At 36.2% G+C, this 24030-nt stretch overlaps 1 protein-coding gene and 1 long non-coding RNA gene across 6 annotated transcripts in view; one reads left to right on the forward strand and one right to left on the reverse strand.

The window, feature by feature from the left end:
* LOC118143667 (uncharacterized) overlaps positions 1-9491 on the reverse strand; it is a 70124-nt gene extending 60633 nt beyond the window's left edge. For all 4 annotated transcript variants that reach the window (XR_013523712.1, XR_004727953.3, XR_004727951.3 and 1 more), the window contains exon 1: positions 9164-9491. This is a non-coding gene — a long non-coding RNA (uncharacterized LOC118143667). The remainder of the gene's footprint in view (positions 1-9163) is intronic.
* Positions 1-18964, forward strand: part of MACC1 (MET transcriptional regulator MACC1) — a 78371-nt gene extending 59407 nt beyond the window's left edge. For both annotated transcript variants that reach the window (XM_003733581.6, XM_054237169.2), the window contains 2 exons: positions 747-935; positions 13140-18964. In XM_003733581.6, the coding sequence (XP_003733629.4) occupies positions 747-935; positions 13140-13352 (402 nt within the window). In that variant the 3' untranslated portion in view covers positions 13353-18964. The remainder of the gene's footprint in view (positions 1-746; positions 936-13139) is intronic.
* The last annotated feature ends 5066 nt before the right edge of the window (positions 18965-24030 follow it).

A 24030-nucleotide genomic window follows, 5' to 3' on the forward strand; every position in this document is an offset into this window, starting at 1 on the left:
ACTCAAAGCAAAGCACAAACTTGTAGACTTGTTTGAAACATGCATGGTTAGCTAAGAGTCTGATGGTTTTCTATTTTGCATTGTAGAAGACTAAGTGTTTTGTCTTTAATACCTCATAGTTTATGTTCAACACCATTATATTGGTGATGAGGGAGAGTATTTTTAATAAGTTTATATGTATATAAACTTACAAACATCAATAGCTTTGTTCAAAGTTGAAGGAGTGTCTCATTTTTTTTTAAGAAACAGGCATGATTCTGGGAAGTGTTAAGTCATATTTTGGTGATATTTACCATCACCAGTCCCACACACTATAGAGAAATTCTTGTAGCCAATCCTATGGTAGAGCAAGGCATTATTTCTCTTGAGTAAATAATCAACCATGGATTGATAAATTATAGACTGCCGGAACTTCAGAGTAATGTTGGAAGTATGTAATTTAACTTCCTGTTTTCACAATTAAAGATGCCAAGACACACCTTAGTTAAGTGGTTTATCCAAGATCCTATAATTAGCCACTGAATTAGTTCTAAATCTCCCCTAACTCTGGCTTAGTTATGTCCACTGCAGTTTGCCTGTAGAATTTGCTTAAATGTGTATCAACTTCTAGAGCTTTAGAAATCTCAATTATATGAGTAGTGAAAAAAAGAACTCTCATTTCTAGAATATGTAATAAAAACTCCAAGTTATAAAGAAAAAAGCCCAAGTTAGTTGCTTTTAATTGTGACATGTAATTGTGGCTGCAGGCTCTTCTGAAAATGGATTGCCAAGGAGTAGCAGCACGTCTCACCCAAGAAGCTGCTGTTCTGACTTCAGCTGTCAAGCTTGGAAAAGGCTGGAGGGAACTAGCTGAAAAGTTAGCACGACTCACAAAGCAACAAATAGAGGCATATGAAATTCCTCATCGAGGAAATGCTGGAGACGTTGCTGTTGAGGTAAGATTTTTGTTTGTCTAATTCAATAGTGAGAAGTTGCAGACCAAGTAACACTAATGTAATCAAACCCCTACCACATTCATGGATTCACAGAAGTGTCCAAGCTGATCCACTAACTAAACCACTGCCCTAGTAACTCATCAATACTATCTGAAATATACACACACACACTCTTAAAAGGCAGTGGAAGATTTTAAAATGTTAATGTTTCTTCTTTTAGATTTCATATTATCATGGCCTCTGATCAATGAATTAATTGATCAAATTGGGCCAGTAAGTGGGCAGGGCTATAGGAACTCGAGTCTAAAACAGGTAAATGTTGAAGGTAGGAGACAGGATCAGGTCAGGGCAACAGAGGAAAATAATATGTATTTATAGGCCTCAGGCATAGACTTAGTCACTTGCGATAACTAATGCTCAGTGACAAGAAGCATTAAGAAAGTGGATGGAGAGCCACTGGTGATGAGAGATAGAGACCTAAGAGCTTCATTATCTCCTTCACAATGTTGCCTGCAATAACTACAGACATCAATTGCAGAATGACAGCACTTAGCACAAAGTAAATATTTACCATGAAAATATTGTTTTTATCAAAACAAATGCAGGCTGTTAGACACAAGTTAAATAAGTATTTTCTCCAGATTACCATAAAGAACTGTGAGTCCATTTTTATTGAATTAAATAAAAACATTCCAGTGAGGGACACATGTAAAATATTCTGTATCTTTCTCTCAAATGAATATAAGCATTTTGAAGGAAATATTATCTCTCTTATTAGAGATGATTTGGTGAGGGCAGAAGCTATTTTCTCCACTTTGTTTTTGACATACAGCTGAGTATTCATTTTTGGAGAAAATTTTCTTATGTTGATGCAACCATTCCAGTTGGGCAAACAGGACAAAGCCACCTTTGCGTGAAAAGTAGAATGAATACAAGTCAGCTGAATTCCAGCAGCTGCAGTGGAAGTGTGAGCAGGCTGGTTTCTGAGTTCCCGCAGCCTGCCTCTCCAGCCGCGACTTCTCTAAAATAAGACTCTTTAGCCAGGAGCAGCCAGGGACTAAGAATATCTTTCCCTTCAGAGACTACATTTATCTCCATAAATTTAGACGGGCATTATAGCCTGTAAATAAGCATAATATAGCATTCAGTGCAGTCCACAAAATGGACTCAAGTGTTTACAGAATGAGATGAAAGATAGGAAGCCTTTAAGAAGGAAAACAATATGATGAAGGATATGCTCCTCTGATTCAGACATTTCAGTTAACTGATTGAAAAGTTATCTAATTGAAAGCAGGGCCTTTTTTTCTTGATAAGATTCTGTTTTTAAAGAGTTTTGTTGAGAGTTATTTATCAGAGTTATTTATTATTTTAGCCTGCTTAAGCATCTGGCTTCTCTCTAATTGTGATTGTTTATAGTTTGTCTTCCCCTAAATCTTGATGGAGGCCTGCAAACCACCTACTTTTCCATTATTTACTTTTGCACAGCCCAAATCATAAATGACTAAGTCTTTGCCTGAGGCTGATGAACACTCAGAAGCAGAAAGGAAAGCCCCTAGGTGTCTATGATAGATCAACTTATTGTGATTAATTCTAATAGTCATCTCCCTGATTCATGTTATTAAGTACTTAGAAAAATCCACGGTGTATTGGCTTAAGGTCATTCCAAATAATCTACAGGAATCTTACCTATGAGGTCGCTTATCTAATGGGTCAATATATGGTAATTTCTAGCCTCCTAAGAAATAGCTGTATAATTTTTCTCTTTAAAAGGCGATTCTTAAATATGATCAATTTACAAGTCAAGTAGTTGATTTCAAAACAGTTATTAGTTCCGGGTAGTGGGTGCAGAGGGAGGGAGGTACATTGGGGCAGGGAGATAATTGAGTCTAGCAGTTGCTGGGCTGCTTTTTTCCCTGTATCTCATTTCCTCAGAGGGCATACACTCCAAAAATTGCCCTCTATATGTGGCAATGCCTGCAGTTGGCTCTTTCACCTACTTCTTCTCCCTTAACTGCTCTCTCTTCCCTTTGTTTTATTTTTATTGTATCTTATGGAGAGTTTTCAGGCCCTGACGTTGTGACAGGTACTGTTCTGGAAATATTACGACAATTAATTTAAGTCTTTCAACAAAAACCTATGGGGCAGACACTAATATCTAAGATTACAGAGAGGATAAGTAACTTGCTTAAACATACACAGCTAGAAAGTCATGGAACCATGATTAGAACACAAATATTTGACTTCAGAGTTCATGACTTTAACCTTTACACTCTGTTCATCACTGTTTAACACGGTGACCAAGCTGCAGAGTCAGAAGGTGCAATCAGGGTTAAGCAACTCATTTCATTTTTTCTTTGTCTTTTTTCAACCCATGTAAACTAGCCATCATACTAGCAAAATTTGCCTCAAAATTAAATATTTACCAAGTCTCAAGCTGCTTAAAGAATGAAGTATATTAATACTGTATTTTTGAGATTTTCTGAATCCCTTAACCATTTCTTATTTTTTCTAAGTTGAAGAAAAAGCCTCTCTTTGGAAACTTTTGAGAATGTCACTTTTTAAATTAACTACCTCCTCAAGTTAAATTTCAGGAAATATTACTCATCTTCTCTAACGACATGGTAATTGCTACATAAAAGCAAAACTGTAAAGTTTGGATCTGATTATAAGCAAAATGTGTTTTTCAGACTATTTCTTTCAGAAAAAATGCACTTGTGCTCTACAAAGATGTCACTATTGCCAAGGTTTTTCCACAAAATTAGTGAAAATTTATTGGAGTTTTCTGAATATATTTAGAGCTTTAATTTTTTTAAAAAAACAATAGAATATTCAAAAAATAGCTCACTTTTTACAAGTTGGATTTGACAAGGGGATATACTGGGGATTCAGAGATAAGAAATTCACAAGCCTAAATTGGGTGCTCTTCACTTAGCCTTCTAGGGATGGATACCACAAGTTACAATAATTTTTCTATGACTCCCTCATTAGCACCCTTGCTTAACAATATGGATTATGCCATTTTTATCTTGTTTAATAAGGACACATATTTGCCAAGGACACTAAAGTTTTATTTCTATTCTTTTTTTTTTTTTCCTTTGAGACTGAGTCTGGCTCTGTCACCCAGGCTGGAGTGCAATGGCATGACCTCGGTTCTCTGCAAACTCCACCTCCCAGGTTCAAGCAATTCATCTACCTAAGCCTCCTGAGTAGCTGGGATTACAGGCGCATGCCACAACATGTGGCTGATTTTTGTACTTTTAGTAGAGACACGGGTTCACCATGTTGGCCAGACTGGTCTTGAACTCCTAACTCTAGATGATCCACTTGCCTCAGCCTCCTAAATTGCTGAGATTACAGATGTGAGCCACTGCGCTGGCCTCACTTCCTTTCTTAAACTACCATTGCCCACTGGGCTCTACCTCAACCACAGGCACTAATAGTTCTGTTGAGAATAGTTTTTTATCTGACCTGCCAGAATGGGCCACTCACCCAGTGGAAGCCAGCGAAGTCAATGTTCCTAATGGTAATTTTTTTCATCTCAGAAACTACTTATCTGTAGAGAGTCATAATTGGGAAGATGTATTTTCAGTCTTTTTGTAGTCACCATTTAATCAACGTAGATTTTATTTTCTTTCGTATCTTGTAGTCACAACCTGTTACTCCTCATTTTCTGACTGGCTGCTGGAGAGTTCAAAGTACTTTGTTCCAAGTCCGGATTAAAGATGGGAAAGTTGTGGATTTTCCAGCAGTTTTATTTATTTTCTATAAGTGAATGAAAGATTCCACATGGAATTTTTTCCACTCGTTTAGTATCTTATATCTGTGTCCTATCCTTCAGTATTTAATTCATACATATACTTAACACTTATTCTGGGTCTATCAGTTCTGACATTGGTTTAGGAGCCATAAAAAACACAAAATATGATTATTTTCCCCTTAAAAGCCAAGTTTTATTTGGCCTGGAAATTGGGATAAACCGTTAATATTTGAATTATAATATTTCTTTAAAGTATATGATTAGATGGCAATGGTAATAGTTGTAGCTCACCAGGTGTTCACTGTCAACTAGTCATGAGTATTTTCTTTACAATATCTCTATTATTTCAATACATTTTGTAAGGAAGACATTGTAGCCATCTGCTTTTCACATTTACACAAACTGAAGGGTGATTATATTTGTGTAGTTTCTCCAGTTACATGGTTATTAAGTGCAAGTACTTAGATCTGAATTCACTTTGTCTTATATGAAGTCCTAACCACTATATTATACTAATGATAAGACCTTTAAAAATTAACTTATTTAAAACATATCAAAGTGGTGAGAAGCAATTAGGAGATACAGCCTAGCTTTGAAGGATGGGTGGCCTTTGAGTAATCAGAGAAGAATAGAGTAGATTTCAGTGCTTCTAAATATCAGTGAGCTCTAGAGACTACTGAGAAGATGTGGCCTGGAGGGGAGATTTTATCTCAATTACTGGGTGATGTGGTCAGGTACATATGTTGGTATCAATGGAGGAGTCTTCAATGACTACTAGAGCATAGAGGCTACAATTCCTTTTTGGACTTCTGTTCCATCTCTACCATCTATTAGCCCCAAAGTCTTGGGAAAATTACTTTACTTTCCTGGGAATCTATTTTGTGTGTATGTAAAGTAAGGAGAATAATACAATCTTACTCATTGGATGTTTAGAAGGTCAAATGCGATTTTTAATGTGTAATATTTGGGACAATGTTTTGCATATTGTAATCAATAAATACATATTTATTAATGAAGAGGAAGAGGAAAAGGTGAATTTGACAACTGTGTAACATTTGGAGATTTTTGGAAGATAGAATAAAATACAGTGTTTTTTTTAGTAATATGACTGAGAGTGCCTATAGGAAGAATGTAAGGAAAAAGTTAGCAATGATTTCAAGGTTTTTTGTCTGAGAAACTGGCAGAATAGCAATGCATGGAAAAAAATGAGAAAACGTCTTGGCTGATGAACTTCTTTCTTATGGGCTTAACAACATTTAATTTTCCTTGGAAAATCTCTCTTGCAAAAGTTAAAGGAAATTTTCATGGACTATATGGTTTTCTGGCTTACGTGGCAACTTCTGGATTCTACTATAATACAGGAATGTTGAATTATCAAGTTATTTATTGGGGCCTGGTTCAGTTCTAACCTTGGTACTTAATTCTTTTGTTTGCTGTTCTTTTGCAGTGAGAAATATATTTATAATTTCTTAGAAGGGAAAAGTATTATGGAAATTCATATACCAGTTGTAAAGTATATATAGAATGATATCTCAAATCTTCATTGTTTGAATTAGAGATTTGGCACAGCGATGTTATTGAGATTACTATAATAGTTTGTACAATTCTATATGTGTTACAACCTTTAATTTCAAAAAGATATTCCATTTTGTGGGGAATTAGGTAATAAAAAAAATAAAGATAGCAGAGTGAAATTTCTGGGGTAACAAACTGTATTTCTATGATCTTTGATTTAATTCTATAATGTACACTGAAAATCAAATAGAAATAGCAAGCATATTAAGTTCAACATTATTAAGAAAATTTAAAATGGATTTTAAGGCACTAATTTTGGTTTTACGTTTTCTTTTTCAAGCTTTAGTACTAGGGAACATAAACAATAAGAAATTTCAGAAAACCAAAATCCAGCTGTTTGTTAAGACTTAAGTCAGCATTTGTTAGAACTGCTTAATAATGAAATAAAGTTGTGGCAATACTTTAGTAAAATGGCCCTGGATTTATAGCTAGGTTACCTCGGTTCTTTTCCTGGATAGTTGACTGTGATTTTGTTACTTAACTTTAAACTCAACTAGAATTAGCCTTAATTGAGCACTTAGTGTGTGCCGGAAATATTTACATCCATTCCTTTGTATACTTAACAATGCTTTTATGGCATTGGGTACACCTTTTTTTCTTAGTTGCTAGAAGGGCAAAGCAAGGCCCTGAAGAAAGTTTATAGCTTACCTAAGATCCTGGAGCTAGTAAACCGAGAGTCTAGATTGAAACCACGATGTGTGCCTCTAAATCCAGAGCTCTTGACACTATATTTTCTCATTTGTTTTAATGTTTACACTAAAAAATTAAATTGGAGAAGCCCAGTTTCTTTAAACTCTGATGTTTAGTTTTCTCCAGGAATATATGTTTTTGGCAGGAGCGTGGGTGGCAGTGATGATAAGGAGTCAATGAGGAATCCTCCCAACTAGGAATTGATAAGAATGGCTTAACAGCAGGTTTTCTGACTGTTTAAGCAGATGCGCTAACTAGCAAGGAATAGGTCCTCTATCTTCCTCTGGCTCATGCTTACCCCCTGAAATTCCAAGTGGTTGTTCTCACCCACACTTAGCTAGTTGTTACCAACCAGACTTTTTTTTTAACAGAATCTCGTATCAAGTTTTAACCAAGCAGCATCTCCCTCGTGATGAGGACATAGGGGCCCTCTGATGTCAGCCTCTCTTCTCTTCTGAAGACAACAACAATCTTACCTTCAAAAATATTTATGAACTTATTAATTATAGGTGATGATAAAGCTTACCTGAATATTGTAAATGATGTACTGAGAATAGAATGCATGTAATAATCAATAAGAAGGCAAACTTGCCTTGATACTTCTTCAGCTAATGGTACTGAAAATGAAATGTTTTTCCTGTAAGTTTATGAGAAAACTCAGTGGATGATTAATACTTTCATGTGGCAAAATGTAATTATCCAAAAGCAGTTAAAACCAATTCCACTCTTTATGCTGTTCATGCTTTATAAGCTAAGAAAAGACATAGACTGCTATGCTCAAATCTGAGTTTCTTTTATTCCTGTTGCTTTTCATTATCTAGTGCATTATCTAATGAGTCTTATTGGCTTCTGGGAATAAGCACTCTAAATCTGGAAAACTATATGTTTTTTATTTTTATTCCTATTTCATTTCTTTTGTCATCCCACTTACTACTTTTTATTGCTCCCTTACTTCTTACTTTGTCTTCTAACACTGAAAAGATAAACTAAGCTGGAACTTTGGAAAACTGCTCAACTTCATATGTTAGGTACTTACTCATGCTGTTGCCCTTTTTATACGGAGAAAACACATCGATGAAAAGTTAACAACTATGTGCTTTTATCAGCCTCATGCTTCCTATTCAAGAACGAGACTGCAATATCATGAAGTTACCATTAAAAATCTAAGAATAGAGACATAAGAATGCAGCCTATGTATTAAATATTTGTGATAGAAACGAAAAGGCTAAGAGAATGTATGAGATTAAGAATAATTTAACAACTGAAAAACAAACTGTCAGGAGCATGCTTTCCTTTGGATTTTTTGAAACACAAGTGCAGAGTTTCTGCATATCTTTTCTTAATCGTAACATTGAGCAAGAGAGGAAGAACTATTTTTAAAACGCAGAATAGATACAAGGCAACATAAATCTGGCTGTCTGAGATCTTGACTGTCTGCAACTCCTTCTAGCCTTTGGAGGATTAAAGTTAGGTCAGCCTGAAAAGAAAATTATTTATTTTACCCATTTTAATCCTCCAAACATTTCCAGAAAAGATGACTTCATTTTCTTTGTAATTTATTACAAAATTTAGAAACTTATGTGACCTTACTGGGTAGGTATTTTAGGGCATAATAATGTACACAAATTACCTCTTATGTCCTACCAGGGATAACATATATTTACTTTGTGAGAAACTAAAGTGAAATGAGATAATAAGAAATGCAGAGAAAAAAAAGCATCTTTAGAACTTGTGTCCAAATGTTCATATATCTATTCCACAAAGGACAAACAAACAACTGATTATCCTATTCACTCTATTGATGAAACCCAGCCTATTAATCAGGTTTTGTTAGAGCAAGGCTTAAATATAATCACCTGGCAGAGATTTACTTATTAAGGGAAAACATAGTTCCCCAAATTTAATATTTTTTATCAGTGTATTAAGTACATAACTCTTGACATGTGCTTTTGTCCCCATTTCTTCTCAATTTCTCATGATACTTGCCCCTCTAATTTTGTGCCCTAACTTCATAATGATTTTAACATCCTTTTGTATTTGTTTCTGCCAAGGAAGTTAACCTTTATTCTTGGGTGCTTTACATATGCTACCTCTTTAATTCTCATTAACCTTAAATTCTCCATATGGCAACGTTAAGATTCAAACCCAAATCTCCTTGCCATCATAAAATATTACATTTTAAAGGCAAAAAAATTTTTTTAAATACCTCTATTTTCTACTGCTGCTTGTTCTGTTTCTCTCTCTCTTCGACACTTAAATTTCAGATGTCACCCATTTGTTCTGTGTCTTCCATTTCTTTTATACCTGCTCATACCTGTTGTATGCCCCCTACTATTCTCTTTAAACTGCCTTCTCCAAGTTACCAAAGGCCTGCTAATTTCCAAAATCCTGGATTTGCCAAGTTTTTATTTATGTTCCCACTTTGTTGATATTACAGGTAGCAGTGGAGGTAACAGAAAAGGGGAGTCCTCAGTGTCACACTGGCATATGTTAAACAACCCGCCCTGCAAAGGGAAAGACCCTAACTTACAGCTTTTGTTAATTTTCTTAGTGTAAATATTCTGATCATACATCATTTTAACCTGCCATTGTGATGTCACTGAACATGGAGTTGGGAGGATATGAGGGAGCTTGTGTGAGCTGGCTCCAGCAAGCCAATGCATGTCCTTCTTGGGATGTTATTATACTTCTTGGCTTTTGCCAAGGAGTATATCACATGCAAGAGGAAGCATGTGATTCACTTTCTTTCTTTTTGACTCCAGCTTCTCCTTTTATTTCTTCTATTTCTTTCTTGTAGCCACTAATCATTGACTTCATTCAGAATTAAATTTTACATCCCTTTATTCTCTTTCTTGGCATTTTTTTCTACTTTCATGTGTTTCACCATCCTTATAGCATGAGTGATGTTAAACCCTTTTCTGTCCTCTCAAGGTGATCTCCCCATTCCAATTTTAATTTTTTATCAGATATCCTCTCTTTTGCTTGATGCTTAGTAGGGCAGAAAATAAGCTCCTTAGCTTGCCCTTGCCCCCAAAAAAGTACTTCCATTACTGTCCTATTAAAAAGCATTAAATGCGAACTATATGCCAGTACTTCATGAGGTACTTTGAACACAAAACTCGGGAATCATTATCCACATTTCATAGATTAAAAAAATTCAAAGCTGGGATAACTTGATTAGTTTATCAAACTGATCTCTCAAATAGGCAACGGAGCTCAGATGTAAACACAGGACTCTGACTCCCAAACCTATCTTTCTTTCCATTATGGTGTCATGCCTCTCAGTTAGTGGAACAATCATTTTTCCCTCATGTGGATTTCAAATATGCAAGTGATTTTTGAGTTTTTCTGTTATGATCACATCCTATCTATTTTACCCATTTTGCCAGTGTTTGTGCAAGTATCTATCTCCTTCCTATGCTAGAAACTTCTAAAAGCAAGAGTCATGCAATATTCATCATTTCATTTCCTACTGTAACAAAATGTATTGTAGTAGAAGGTACTCAATAAACCTTGATTTGAAAGTGAAATAATCAGTTAATGAACAATGATAATATCGAATATTTTCCTTGTATTTGTGTTATAAAAGTGTTTATCATCATTGTTGAGAGCTTCCAATGATTTTGTATATAGAAGATGAAATTTTGTACCAAATGAATATTCAGGTTTAATTTGCTGCAATGAGGAGGAAAAATGGAAGCAAAATATGCTCATATTTTAGGGTAGATCATAAAGTTTCCCAACACTCTATTGTTTTCAGACCAATGCTCTTGTACCCATTTCTAGCCAGATTATGGTTTGCACTCTAGGGAATCTCAAATTGGTTTAGGGCAGTATTCCTGCTTGCATTTCAGACAAATTCAGGGGATACTTGGAAAGCCTTTACACCTTCAGAAGTCTTAATTAGGGCCTACAGCTCAGTAATGTACCCAAATTTCTCTGATTTGAAAGAGCTGTTGGTACTACTCTGTTAGTACAAATTGCTAAATGTGAGGACATCCTGTGGTGCTCTGCAGAAGTGTGTGAGTAGATGTGTCACCAGACCTTTCCTGAATCTGTAGTTTCTATTTTCTGCATCACCTGGGGTATTTCCTGCCCTCAACAGCATAGAGAAGCTGCTTCTTCATTGAGTATGCCTAAGGGCTTTTCTATACATAGAAATTCACAGTGCTACAGCAAGACGGGATAGATAGAGAGCTTTTCTACCCATGAAAGCAGGTGGAACCATTTGGGCTGCTTCTGTCTATGTAAGTATTTGAATCTGTAGGGTAGTGGACAATCCTAAAACTACCCGTTTATAATTCTTGAGATGTCTGTTTTCTGCGATGCTTTATGCTATTCTATGCCATCCACTTTTTACAGAAACTTTTAAAGTTGTTGTTTATCATAAAATATCTTCAAATATATCATTTATCAGACTTGGCTACTAAGAGACTCAGAACAGTCTTAGAAGCCTTTAGCTATAAACACCATTATTTTAAAAAATACATGACAACTTGAACCAGTTAGTTGAGCATCAGGGACTTTTAGGTGAATTCAAGATAGAATCTTTAACTCAGAGATTTTACAGACAGAATATACCCACTACAGAATAATCTATTTGTTTAGTGATTCTTTGCAATTAAGCAGTGACAACCAAGACTGAGTTTGACAGAAAGGTTCTATTATTATATCTCAACTGATATTCCATTGTTGAGACAGTAGTAGCAATTGTACTTTGAAAAGTTTGATTTCAATGCAAATCTTCAGAAATATAGATGAGAGGATAAGTCATTTACATGCTATCAATCATAGAAGATAAAATTATTGGTAAAGTTGGTGAGGGTAAAACTTATATACAAAAATCTGAGATGATTTTTGCTACTGCATCACATACTGATATGGTATAACTTTGATAATTGTCTTTTATTCTCTACCTTGCAAAATTAAGCTTTGTCAAGAGAGACAGGAAAATAGCTGTTTATGGCTTCCCAGGAATGCCAATTTGGACAAATAACATCAAATTATCCTTAGAGCCTCGTATGTGGATTGAATCAAAACATAATGGAGCTCCTTATTTAGGTCTTTAAGTCTTTTAACTTTAAAATTAGACTATACAAGAATATTGGAGGATGGTGAAAATTATATGCCAAGGCATTAGTTCATGTGATATTACTGAACTGTGATGGAGGATCTGCTTTAAAAGGGCAGTTCTGCACAATGTTTAGCTCAGAGTCTATGTTTCTACATTTTGCAATTGATAGAATCACAACCAAATTAGTTCAGCGAACCCCTCCAAAATAATTGAATAATAAAGTTTATTTTTCAAATATTCCAGTTATAAATGCAGGATCCATTTTGTTGTTTTCAAAGAGAAAATTTAAGCTGTTGTGTGTGTGAGAGGTGTGTGTGTGTGTGTGCGTGCGCACTACAATTTGTCTTGTTTGGTCTGCCTTTGTCTCTATTCTCACCCTAGCCTGGTTGCCTAGGTTACCATTACATACATGCTTGTATGTGAAGTTTCTCTTTGACGTACATTTATTTCTATGGAAACAATGACATCATTGGTATGGGTAGGTGCTTAGGAACAGCCAAAAGAAGCAGCATTGAATATTGGTTTTTCTTTAGGTTATAAAATGTATAATTAAAGAAATATTTTAAATTAGAGAGCTATATTTTACTTTCATTTTGACTTGATTATGAAGCTACATTTTTGCTTGTTTATAGACTTGATCAAGTAAAATGATTTAAAATGTTAAATATGCTGTTTAGCTCCTTATATGATATTTGGTGTCATAAAACTCACCACAGAGAGGTGTAACAATAAAAATTATTACTTTAACCTTAAAAGTCTCTCAAATAGTAAAAAGATTATCTCAATAACGTTTATTATCATCCACAAATTGTGCAAGGAATTTTATATTCACATTAAGGCAACAGCAATGTACAGATGATGAATCAAGGGAAATAAGCCCCCACTTGTAGTTATTATTTAAAAAATCTCTAGTTTTAAAAACACAGGGATGTAACAGGAAACTTGGTAGTTATTAAAGCATATTTTCTATGACATCAAATAAGTCCATGTATAATTGATTTCATTTTCTTTTAAGTCTGAAGAGGCTTTTCATATCTTTTTTTAAAAAAATCTATTTTCCTCTCATCTCAACTTCCACACTACTCCAGTCTATTTTTTCTCTTTATAGATGATGTGGAAACCTGCGTATGATTTCCTCTATACCTGGAGTGCTCACTATGGAAATAACTACAGAGACATGTTACAAGACCTTCAATCAGCTTTGGACAGAATGAAAAACCCTGTGACCAAACACTGGAGAGAATTAACTGGAGCTTTAATACTAGTAAATTCCTTAGAGGTTTTGAGAGTAACCGCATTCTCCACTTCTGAGAAAGTATAGAAATAAAGGGTGTGTTTCTGATGGGAGGGGAAATGGTGAGGTGAAAATGGGGCAGGCAATGCTCTGTGTGTGTGTGTGTGTGTGTGTGTGTGTGTGTGTGTGTGTATGTATGTGTGTATGTGTGTCTAAGAAAGAAAGAATCTCAGAAAAAGCCTTATATTAATTTTCTTCATGTTCAAAAACAACTTTTTTCTGATGAAAGCACGGCCTAATATGATAACCAAGACGAGTTTTATCTTCAAATATGTATTTTTGTGTATGTTTCAAATACAAATATTAGGTTGCTTTGTTCTTATAAAGGAAAGAAAAAAGAAAAATGCCCTCTATTTCAATGTTATTTTTAATTTCCTAAGTTAAAGCTGTTAGAATAATTACATCACACAGATACCTGGATAAACTGGAGGCTATCAACATGAACCCGGCAGTGTTCCCAGGAAGCAGGTAGAAAGAAGAGAAACAAGCACACACCCAGTGGCCAGTCACGGCTGCATGCTTTCCAAACCTGCCCTCCTCAATTCATCGGCAGGGATAGCAAGCATCACCCCTATTTTTCACGTGGAGAAACTAAGGACGGGAGAGAATGTCTAAGGCTACATAGCCAGTGCAAAGTCAGTTTTCTTCTTGAAAAACCTGTTTCTATATCTTTTTAAAAAATCATACTGCATAAAAAGAATAGTAAAAAAAAAATACATGTTAAGACTTACAGGGAAACAGTCATCATTTCATTTTAATTGAGACTTGTTACTTCTTTTCATCATCTCTTGAAAGACTGTCTGGAAAATATGACTTATCAGAAATCTGTTGTCTGCATGCATGGACCTAGAGTTTTCATCAGCTTCCTTCACCATCTTGGGACTTTGCTAATCCTGCCTAATTTGGGACTGCAGGATTATAATGTAAAATAGTTCTTTAGCTCTCAGGGATTTTGAATGATGTGAGTCATTAAAAACAACCACCACCAGAAACTTGATTTATCACTACTGAGTAGAGCAGTCTTAACCAACAAAAACACTGCTATCTTTATGTTGACATGCTCCTGCAAACGTGTGTGTGTGTGTGTGTGTGTGTGTGTGTGTGTGTGTGTGTATACCACAGTGATTTATCTTCATGTTGGCATGCTCACGCAAACACAAATGTGTGTGTATGTGTACCAAAGTGTTTTGTGTCTTTTTTGAGACTGAGTCTAGCTCTGTTGCCAGGCTACAGTGCAGTGGCGTAATCTCAGCTCACTGCAATCTCCGCCTCCTGGGTTCAAGTGATTTCCCTGCCTCAGCCTCCTGAGTAACTGGGTGTAGTGCCACCACACCCAGCTAATTTTTGTATTTTTAGTAGAGACAGGGTTTTACCATGTTGGCCAGGATGGCCTCAAACTCCTGACCTTGTGATCCACATACCTCTGCCTCCCAAAGTGTTGTGATTACAGGCGTGAGCCACCACACAAGGCCACCACAGTGTTTTATAAAGGTTTTGGAAGAAAAAAACTATATAGGACCCTGGGCCAGTATAAATACTAATGACTGGCAGAGTTCACAAAGATGTTCTGTGCTTCCTCATCTGTTCAATCCTCTGGTTGCCAGCCAGTGTTTATTGGCCAGTATTTGGATAGTCATTCATTTATTGTCATTCAGTCAATAGGTAGAGTATATGTGTCTATTTTTTGGCAGGCATATAGATGCCTGAGATTAATAATGGAAAAAACACGAACTCTGACTTTAGTAGTGCTAAGTGATAGCTAATTTTTAAAATGGCACTGTTAAATATAAAATGGCATGCATAATAACAGTAGCAATGGAGAGGTTGTGATGCTATGAGATACAAACATAGAGATGCCATCATATGAAACTGGAAGTGGGGGTGGGTCGGGTCAATTTCTGCTTGGAAAGAAATAATGAACTTGATGGAAGAGAAAGCATTGTCTCTTGTGTGATGGAGTATAAGGGGTGATCCCACAAAGCACTGAAGCTCTCAGATGGCTGGGAGCTGAAGAGGTGCAGGAGGCATGAGTAAAGTAGTGAAAGGATAAAAGATTCAAGAATGAGATGAGGATGGAGCAAGAAGAGGCCGCATTAGGGACATTAAGGCTGCTGGAATTTAGAAAGAAAAGACACAGCCTCAAAGAAATGTGAGTAAGCTGAAGAAGGATTTTGTTTTGGGAACCTGAATAAAAGGTGTCCATTTGGCTAGAAAGGAAAAGCAGAATCTTTTTAGAGCTTTTAATACACCCACCCTAGGGTATTTGGTATGCTGTAAATGGTAATTCAAAGTGGGGGTTTAAGAACAATCTTTAGGGTTTCCGATATTATAGTTGATGATAAGGGAACACAGCCTGACCAAAGAGTCATGTATACACATTCAAGGACAGAATTTATTTTAATTGAAGATAAATTATGGGAGAAGGAAAAACACTGCAGTTTTTACTTTTAGCATAATCGTTTTTCGTGGTGATTTTGCTTTCTTAAGAATCATTCTTGGAATCTTATTAACATGTCAGCTAACCAGAGAATTTTGGGAAGGGATATTAGGGAATTAGTAACTGGGTTTTCCCAGGCTCCAAGATCTGAGAAGACAGAGGTCTTGTTAGCTGATTAGTGTAGTAAGATTAAATAAATCATTTCGGCTTTATACTGCATCATGTATTAGGATTGTGATTAACAATAATAAGAGTTTTAAAGAATGAAAAACATAATATCTGTCATGTAAGGATGAAACAATGGTTTAAATATTAATACACGCAAATATTTATAATATTGTAACAAATCCTTCCAGAGGAATTTTTTTTTTGAGCCAAAGTCTGGCTCAGTCGCCCAGGCTGGAGTGCAGTGTTGCTGTCTCCACCCACTGCTACCCCTACCTCCTGGGTTCAAGCAATCTTCCTGCCTCAGCCATCCAAGTAGCGGGGATTGCAGGCATGTACCATTATATCTGGCTAATTTTTGGATTTTATTGGAGACAGGGTTTCACCATTTTGGCCAGGCTGGTCTCAAACTCCTGATCTCAGGTCATCCACCCACTTTGGCCTCCCAAAGTGCTAGGATTATAGGCATGATCCACTGCTCCTGGTCTTCCAGAGGAATTTTAAGCCTAAGTCCAAATATTCTGTTTGTATAAATATATTCTAATATTTTAAATAAATTGTTTCTACTTTCCTGAACTTTATATTTTTTCTATATAATGGATTTTCATAATCAGAAAAGATTAAATTAGTAATCGTGAATTGCCTTTAATATTTGGCAGTAAGTCAATAAAATTAATAAGGCACTTATATCCCGTCTTTGACATCATTAAAAGCATCAAATCCCATTAATCTAAAAGTTCTTTAAGCGTTTTGAAAGTAGAAAATGCTTACATGGTTCTTTCAGTTCCTCAGGCTTTTTGTCTAATGATGCATGACTTACGATAAGATTTTAATTCAGTGCCCAGCTTGAAACATAATAATTTTTCTGTGTACGCCACAGATCCTCTACTTCCTTGTGTTAAAGCTTTATGTGAACCAATTAAGGAGGAGCATTCAATAATGTGTCATTAACTGTTCATACTAATAAATGGATGCAGCACATTTTTATGGCCTGTAATGTAGCACATACTATATAAAGATTACAGTTTGGGGATGACTAGGTTTCTGGAAGGAGTAGAATGCTAAATCGATGGATGACATTGGGCTGAAAAACATTGCTGCTACTAATCAGCTTTGAATGTGTGACGTGAACAGACAATAGAGAACTTACATTCAGATTTGTACAGTGCTATAATTGGACGTTTAAGGACTTGAATTTTTATACTGCGCTCCTATAAATTATGTTTTCTGTAATTGTTTTATCTAAGGAATATTTGAGGTAGCATAAAAAAAGAGAATAATGAACAACAATGTCACTGGAGGCTTTTAAAATTAAAATAGATCTTCTTTTATTCTTATACATAGGTAAGTCCCTCCTCCTCCTCCTATATGAACTTTTCACATGCTGCTGTATGGTTTAGTGAGAGTGACATTTTAAAGAACATCATGATTGCTAAGATAATCCAAAGACGTCTTTTCAGAATAAAATGACATGTTGAAGGTTTGTTTCTTGCATCTATATTTACTGGTCCACAGCACAAAATAAAATGACCACATATACACAGGAAACTTGAATTTGTACATATGTAGCATCTGATATGTATCTGATATTCAGCATCAAGATTTCACTGAACATTGTAGAAATGTGTATTTTTTGCATGTATATTTTACTTGATTTTCTATTTATGTACATCCAGAAAGTTTTAAGCCTAATAAATAGTTTTATGATTTTGAGTAATAGTGTCAGTTTATATGTGAGGGAGTAGAGATGGAGAGGTTAGCAATGGACAATAATTAGTAAGGCCAAAGGAGAAAATTTTATAGTATGTATTGTTGTAATAAGTATAGCATGAAAGTCTTTCTTTGCAAGACAGTAGCCCAGCAATTGAGAACTGTGATTTATGATCTTTGTCCATTATTTCCTATGTGAGTGTGGACCTGTCGCTTGGCTTCTCTGGTCATCAGTTTTCTCACCAGTAAGAAGTTTGAACCAAATGGCCTCTATTGTTCACCTTCTGTTTAAATGTCTATAAATGTTCAATGAGTAGAATGTATTTTTTATTTATTTTTGTATGAGAAAAGAGAACATAAATTAAGAGTAATAATTTGCATACCAATTATCTTCATTAAAATAATGTCCCCTGTATGTGAAGCATAGCACATTTAGCACACGTACATAAGCACACTAAGCACTTTACACATATCCTCATTTATTCTTTACATAGTCTTTTGAAACTGGTTACATAGTAGGCACTGCCTTCCAGCTATTTAAAATAAACTGGAGTATGGTGATTGAGTACTGAGTTAGAAGATCAGCACTGGTTTCGCTAGGAGCTTCTCAAAGCACACTGCCAAACATGCTCCAGTCTCATTGTCAAGGCCGGAGACCAGGCAATCGTTATGGCAATGGTTCTTCAACTTCAGCAGCAGGAAAATGATCTGGAGGGTTTGTTGGCACAGACTGCTGGGGTCGACCACCAGAATTGCTCATCCAGAGGGTCTGGGACCTGGCTTGATCAGATGCATTTCTAATCAGTTCCCAGGTGATACAGATGCTTCTGGTACAGGGAACCCAGTTTGAGAACCCCCATATTAAAATTTACTTCATTGCTATAGAAACTGAAAGATCTTTGATAAGCCCCTCTAATTTGCTTTAAGATAGGTGAAATTTCACATAATTCTACTGGAGAAATTGTTTTAAAGATTGTACAAAAGAGCCAAAAATCATTTTATTTTAAGGCGTCATTTATAGCAAGTGAGCTTTTCATAAGGTAATAAATGCCTACAAAAATAGTTTTGATTATAAAACCAATTAAAATCTCTGTGTTTTATTTAAAGTATAAACATATTTGAATAAAAATTACAATAATTTGGGACATTTATTCAGTATAATTTTAAGATAATTTTATAAAATATGTGTAATATTGCACTTGTTTCTGTTAAATATGTTTGGAAAAAGGCTTGTTTTCCCTAGTGTGTCATTTGTTGAACTTCTTGTTAAATGTATTTTTTCCCATTTTAAAAAAAGGTTTTAATTAATAATGATCAATTCAACTAACTATATGCCTTGCCTTCATTGTAGAATTAGAAAGTGTTAATAAGGTGGTCAGATGTTCTTTCCAATGATCATATTCCACATTTAAAGAGATGGCGACTGAGAAGAGGTAGCAAGCTAAGCCGCCTCACGTTGATGTTAATGTAGTACATTTTATCCTCTGCCATCATTTCCTTGTTAATTATTTTTCTATGAGTAACTGGAAGAATCTGTCTCTTCTTAAAGGTATCAGGACTCTGTCCTTTTGTGCCTGGAAGGAGATTTTAAATATTCCTAATATGTACATGCTCACTTAAACCCAATACATGAAATTTACTGGGACATTTAACTTGTTCATGAAAATATAGTGAGTTGTTGAAAAATCAGAGCTTTAGTTATGATTAAGTTATTGGTTTTACTTAAATTGGTTCTACCAAATTTAGTCTTTTAAGCAGAATCTGGAACTGGCAAATCTGGCATAATGTTGACCTTACAGATATTAAGTTAAATGACCTAATAGAACCAGCTACTGTACCCCTTCTTAGCAGAGTAGAAAAACCCATTCTGTGGGTTTACTCCCAGGAAATATATACTCAGTGCTCACTTAGACCTTTTATATCATGATGATAAATCAAGAAATGGGTGAAGGGGAGATAGAGAAGAGTTCAATTATCATCTAATGAAAGAATCAAGAAGCCTGCCCATTCATGGACAATGGAAACTTTGGCTTCCTCTCTTTGTGCTGGCTTTTTTTGGGGGGTGGGGGACAAGGTCTCCCTGTCTCACCCAGGCTGGAGTGCACTGGTGCAATCATGGCCTGAGCTACATCCACCTTCCAAGAGTAACCATGCTTCTGCTCCACTGTACATGTATTTCTCTGTGGTCAACTCTAATCAGCAACACTCAGTGAAGAAAGCTCTGGGAAACATTGTTTAGCCAAGGGGAAATTACAAGGCCATGCATGACACCCTGAAACTGGAACATGAGGAAATGTGAGGCTGGAGCTGATGGTGCCATTTTGTTCCCAGAAAGGGAAAGCCCAGAGTTGTTGGGCAGTTTTGTGGAGTCCAGGGATGAAACTAATATAATCAAATGCAGATAGAGGGAATAATGAAACAAAAACCAAACACAAGTTTGATCACACTCTTTAAGCCCAGGATACTGGAATGCGTGACAATGTCTGAAACTGCCCTGGATACTGGAATGCCTGAAACCACCTTCAAGCCCTGGATACTGGAATGCCTGATACTTTGCGGAGCCCATGGATGAAACTAATATAATCAAATGCAGATAGAAGAAATAACAAAACAGGAACGAAACACAAGTTGGATCACACTCTTCAAGCCCTGGATACTGGAATGCCTGAAACTGGCGTTTTTAGTTGTGAGAGAGAAATTCTTTGTGCCTAAACCAGTTTAAAATAGGTTTTCTGACACCAGCTCTCGAAAGACTGGTAAATGACAGTTTTGATGTAGGGCTGCTGTGTTTGCTCTAGCTGAAGTTTCTTAGGTATTTTACAAAACACTCTTGGTATAAAATCCATCCAAGAGAAAAGCAAACAACAGTTAATTTGGATCCTTTTGTTTATTAGGTAAAGAGAAATAATGAAAGATAATGTATTTTCCATTTGTAAAAAGACCAGGCCAGACACTGTGGCTCATGCCTGTATTCCAGCTCTTGGGAGGCTAAGGTAGGAGGATTGCTTGAGGCCAAATGTTTGAAATCAGCCTGGGCAACAGCAAAGCCCCATCTCTACAAAAAATACAATAAAAAGAATAGCTGAGTATGGTGGTGAACATCTGCGGTCCTAGCTACTCAGGAAGCTGAAGCGAGAGGATCACTTAACCTCAGCACTATTTGCTGCATCAGGAAATCTTTCTTCCTCAAGTGTAATTCAAGAAGCAAGTTTTCTGAGTCCTTAGTATGAGACTGGCAATGGGCCTGCTTTTCTATAAACTTCTGCAACAAATCAAATGATAAGTAAATGGAACTTCACAGGCAATATCTACTCTCTACATACCACTTTATGAATTGCTGATGACATGATGAAAACACCTACAACCCCCATCAAGACCACAGGGGCACCTGGCCTGAGAGGAGCAGGGGCAGGTGACTTTGACTACTCTCAAACAGGACCTATTACCTAGTAGATGCACTTCACCTACTGTCAGAATGAAGATACGGGGAAGAGAGGGACAGAGGAGGAATTCCCAGAATGCTTGATTGTGAAAATTATAAGGTTAGAATCGAGTTTCATGACCTGCTGGTGAAAAACAACCATTGCAAATTCCTTCAAACATTTCCTGAACGAAACTAGGAAAGCGGGTCCAAGGTCAGTGTTAATTTCATCTTTCTCAGCCATCTGACTTTTCATTGGAGATCTTTATCTCTTCTTTTGACTAAGTAATAATCCTAAAATGTTGCCCAAGGGGAAAATAGAACAGCAACAGCAACTGAAGTGAATTACACGATTCCAAGACATCATCAAAAAATAGGGCAAAATGTAAAGGGCTACCACCAACGGTGGAGTGTTTTTTTGTTTTTTTTTTTTAAAATGCATACAGCTTTATTAAGATATAATCAACGTGTCATAGAATTCTCCCTGTCTTTTCATTTTTAAGAACCAATAAGCATTTTTTTCTCAATATATAGTTCCTGTTTAATGTTTGATCAACTATATTTGTAATTTGCTGTGCATAGAGTAATGCTCTCCAGGATGAAATAGGATATTGTTAGGTTTTTCAAGGTTGAGTGGAACGATGTGGCTTGTGGTGAAAAAAGAGATTAGTGATAGAGGTTATTTATAAGAGGAAGATAAATAAGCACTTGATATTACATCTCTAAAGCTATTTTCAAGAGATTTCACTGATAGTTTGGAAGAAAAAGGAAAATCGAATATCCTTTCACACTTTAGGAAAGCTTTACATTTTTTTCTATTTTGATTGCTGGGAAGCTACTGTATACTTAGGGATATGAGTCCAGGATCCAGTGAGACAGGTGCAAACCCACTGCATGTAATTAATCCACCCACTCTAGGTTCCTGTCTTGAGCAGAGTTTAAATCCATCTTTAATGAGAGCTCTGTTTTGATCACTTAGTATATTCTGTGTTTAGTAGAAAAACTGCATTACTGTAGTCCCCCAGTATCTGTGGTTTCATTTCCCATGGGTTCAGTTACCTGTGGCCATCCTCGGTCTGAAAGTATTACATCACTACTCTTGTGCTTTCGGGCCATTACCGAGTAAAATAAATGTTGCTTGAACAGAAACACAAGAACCCTGTGACAGTCAATCTGATAACCAAGACAGGTACCAAGTGATGATGGAAAGGGAAAGAGTGAGATTTCCTCACACTACTCAGGATGCCATGCAATTTAACATTTATGAATTGTTTTTCTGGAATTTTCCATTTACATCTCAGTGCCTACCTCATCCACTTCACTTTGTCTTGTTGTGTAGGCATGGTATCATCTCACATCCTCACAAGAAGGGTGAGTACAATGCAATAAGATATTTTGAGAGAAAGATATGTTCGCATAACTTTTTTTTACAGTTTATATTTGTTTGATCTTATTATTATTGTTAATTTCTTTCTGAGCCTAATTTATAAATTCAGCTTTATCATAGAAATGTATGTATGAGAAAAATTGACACAGGATTTGGCACCATCAATGGTTTCAGCCATCAACTGGGGGTCTTGGAATGCATCCCCTGCAGATAAAGGGCACTACTGTAGTTCGCTAGGTCTGTCATACCAAAGTACCACAGACTGAGTGGCTTAAAAAACAGAAATGGGCCAGGCGCAGTGGCTCACACCTGTAATCCCAGCACTTTGGGAGGCCGAGGCGGGTGGATCATGAGGTCAAGAGATCGGGACCATCCTGGTCAACATGGTGAAACCCCATCTCTACTAAAAATGCAACAAATTAGCTGGGCATGGTGGCGCGTGCCTGTAATCCCAGCTACTCAGGAGGCTGAGGCAGGAGAATTGCCTGAACCCAGGAGGCGGAGGTTGCTGTGAGCCGAGATCATGCCATTGCACTCCAGCCTGGGTAACAAGAGCGAAACTCCGTCTCAAAAAAAACAAAAAAACAAAAAACAAATGTATTTTCTTACAATTCTGGAGGCTAGAAATAAAATCAAAGTTTTGGCAGAGCTTGATGCTTCTGAGGGCTGGGAGTGAAGAGTATATTCCTGGCCTTTCTCCTCAGTTTAAAGATGGCCATCTTCTCCCTATATCTTTACATGTTCTTCCTGTTTTGAAAGTGTCAATGTGTCCCGTCCTTATCTAGTCTCTTAAGGGCACCAGTCATACTGGATTAGGGCCCACCCTAGTGACCTCATTTAAGTTACCACTTGAACGACCCTACTTTAAATACGGTTACATTTTTAGGTACTAGGGGTTAGCACTTCAACATGAATTTGAAGGAGGGTACAATTCAGCCCGTAACAAAAATTATTTGGTAAGTTCTTTTTTGTTACTAAAATCAACTACCTCGTTCAAATGCATTTTAAACAATCCTGCAATGAGCCTTTTAAAATTTCTGCCTCCTTATTTTTCCATCACCAGAAAATCATCAATGCCTGAGAAATGGGGGGCATTCCAAAGCCACAGATTGATCTGAAATACAGAAAGATGACAGACCTACACAGCTGGAACTACCATTCTTTTAACTCAGGCATGATAAATAGTCAAACTCTGTGTACGGGAACTAATGGTAAACAACATTGCTGTAGGTAATGCAAGTTCCAGTCCAGCCTGGGCAACATAGCAAGGCTTCCTCTCTAGAAATAATAACAAACAGCACAAATAAAAAAGAAACTTGTTTAATCCCTATAAAACATCACAGCTTAGCCTAGCTTACCTTAAAAGTGCTCAAAACACTTATATTAGCTTACAACTGAGCAAAATCATCTAACACAATGCCTATTTGATGGTCAAGTGTTGAATATCTTAGATAATTTATTGAATACTATACCGAAAATGAAAAACAGAATGATTGTATAGGTACTGACTCAAAGTTTAAAGTAAAAAAAATCCTAAGTCGAACCCGTAAATAAATGGGGGACTGTCTGTCCATATTTGTAGATA

The sequence above is a fragment of the Callithrix jacchus genome, chromosome 11 (assembly GCF_049354715.1).
Source record: "Callithrix jacchus isolate 240 chromosome 11, calJac240_pri, whole genome shotgun sequence".
In the NCBI taxonomy this organism is placed as follows: Eukaryota; Metazoa; Chordata; class Mammalia; order Primates; family Cebidae; genus Callithrix; species Callithrix jacchus.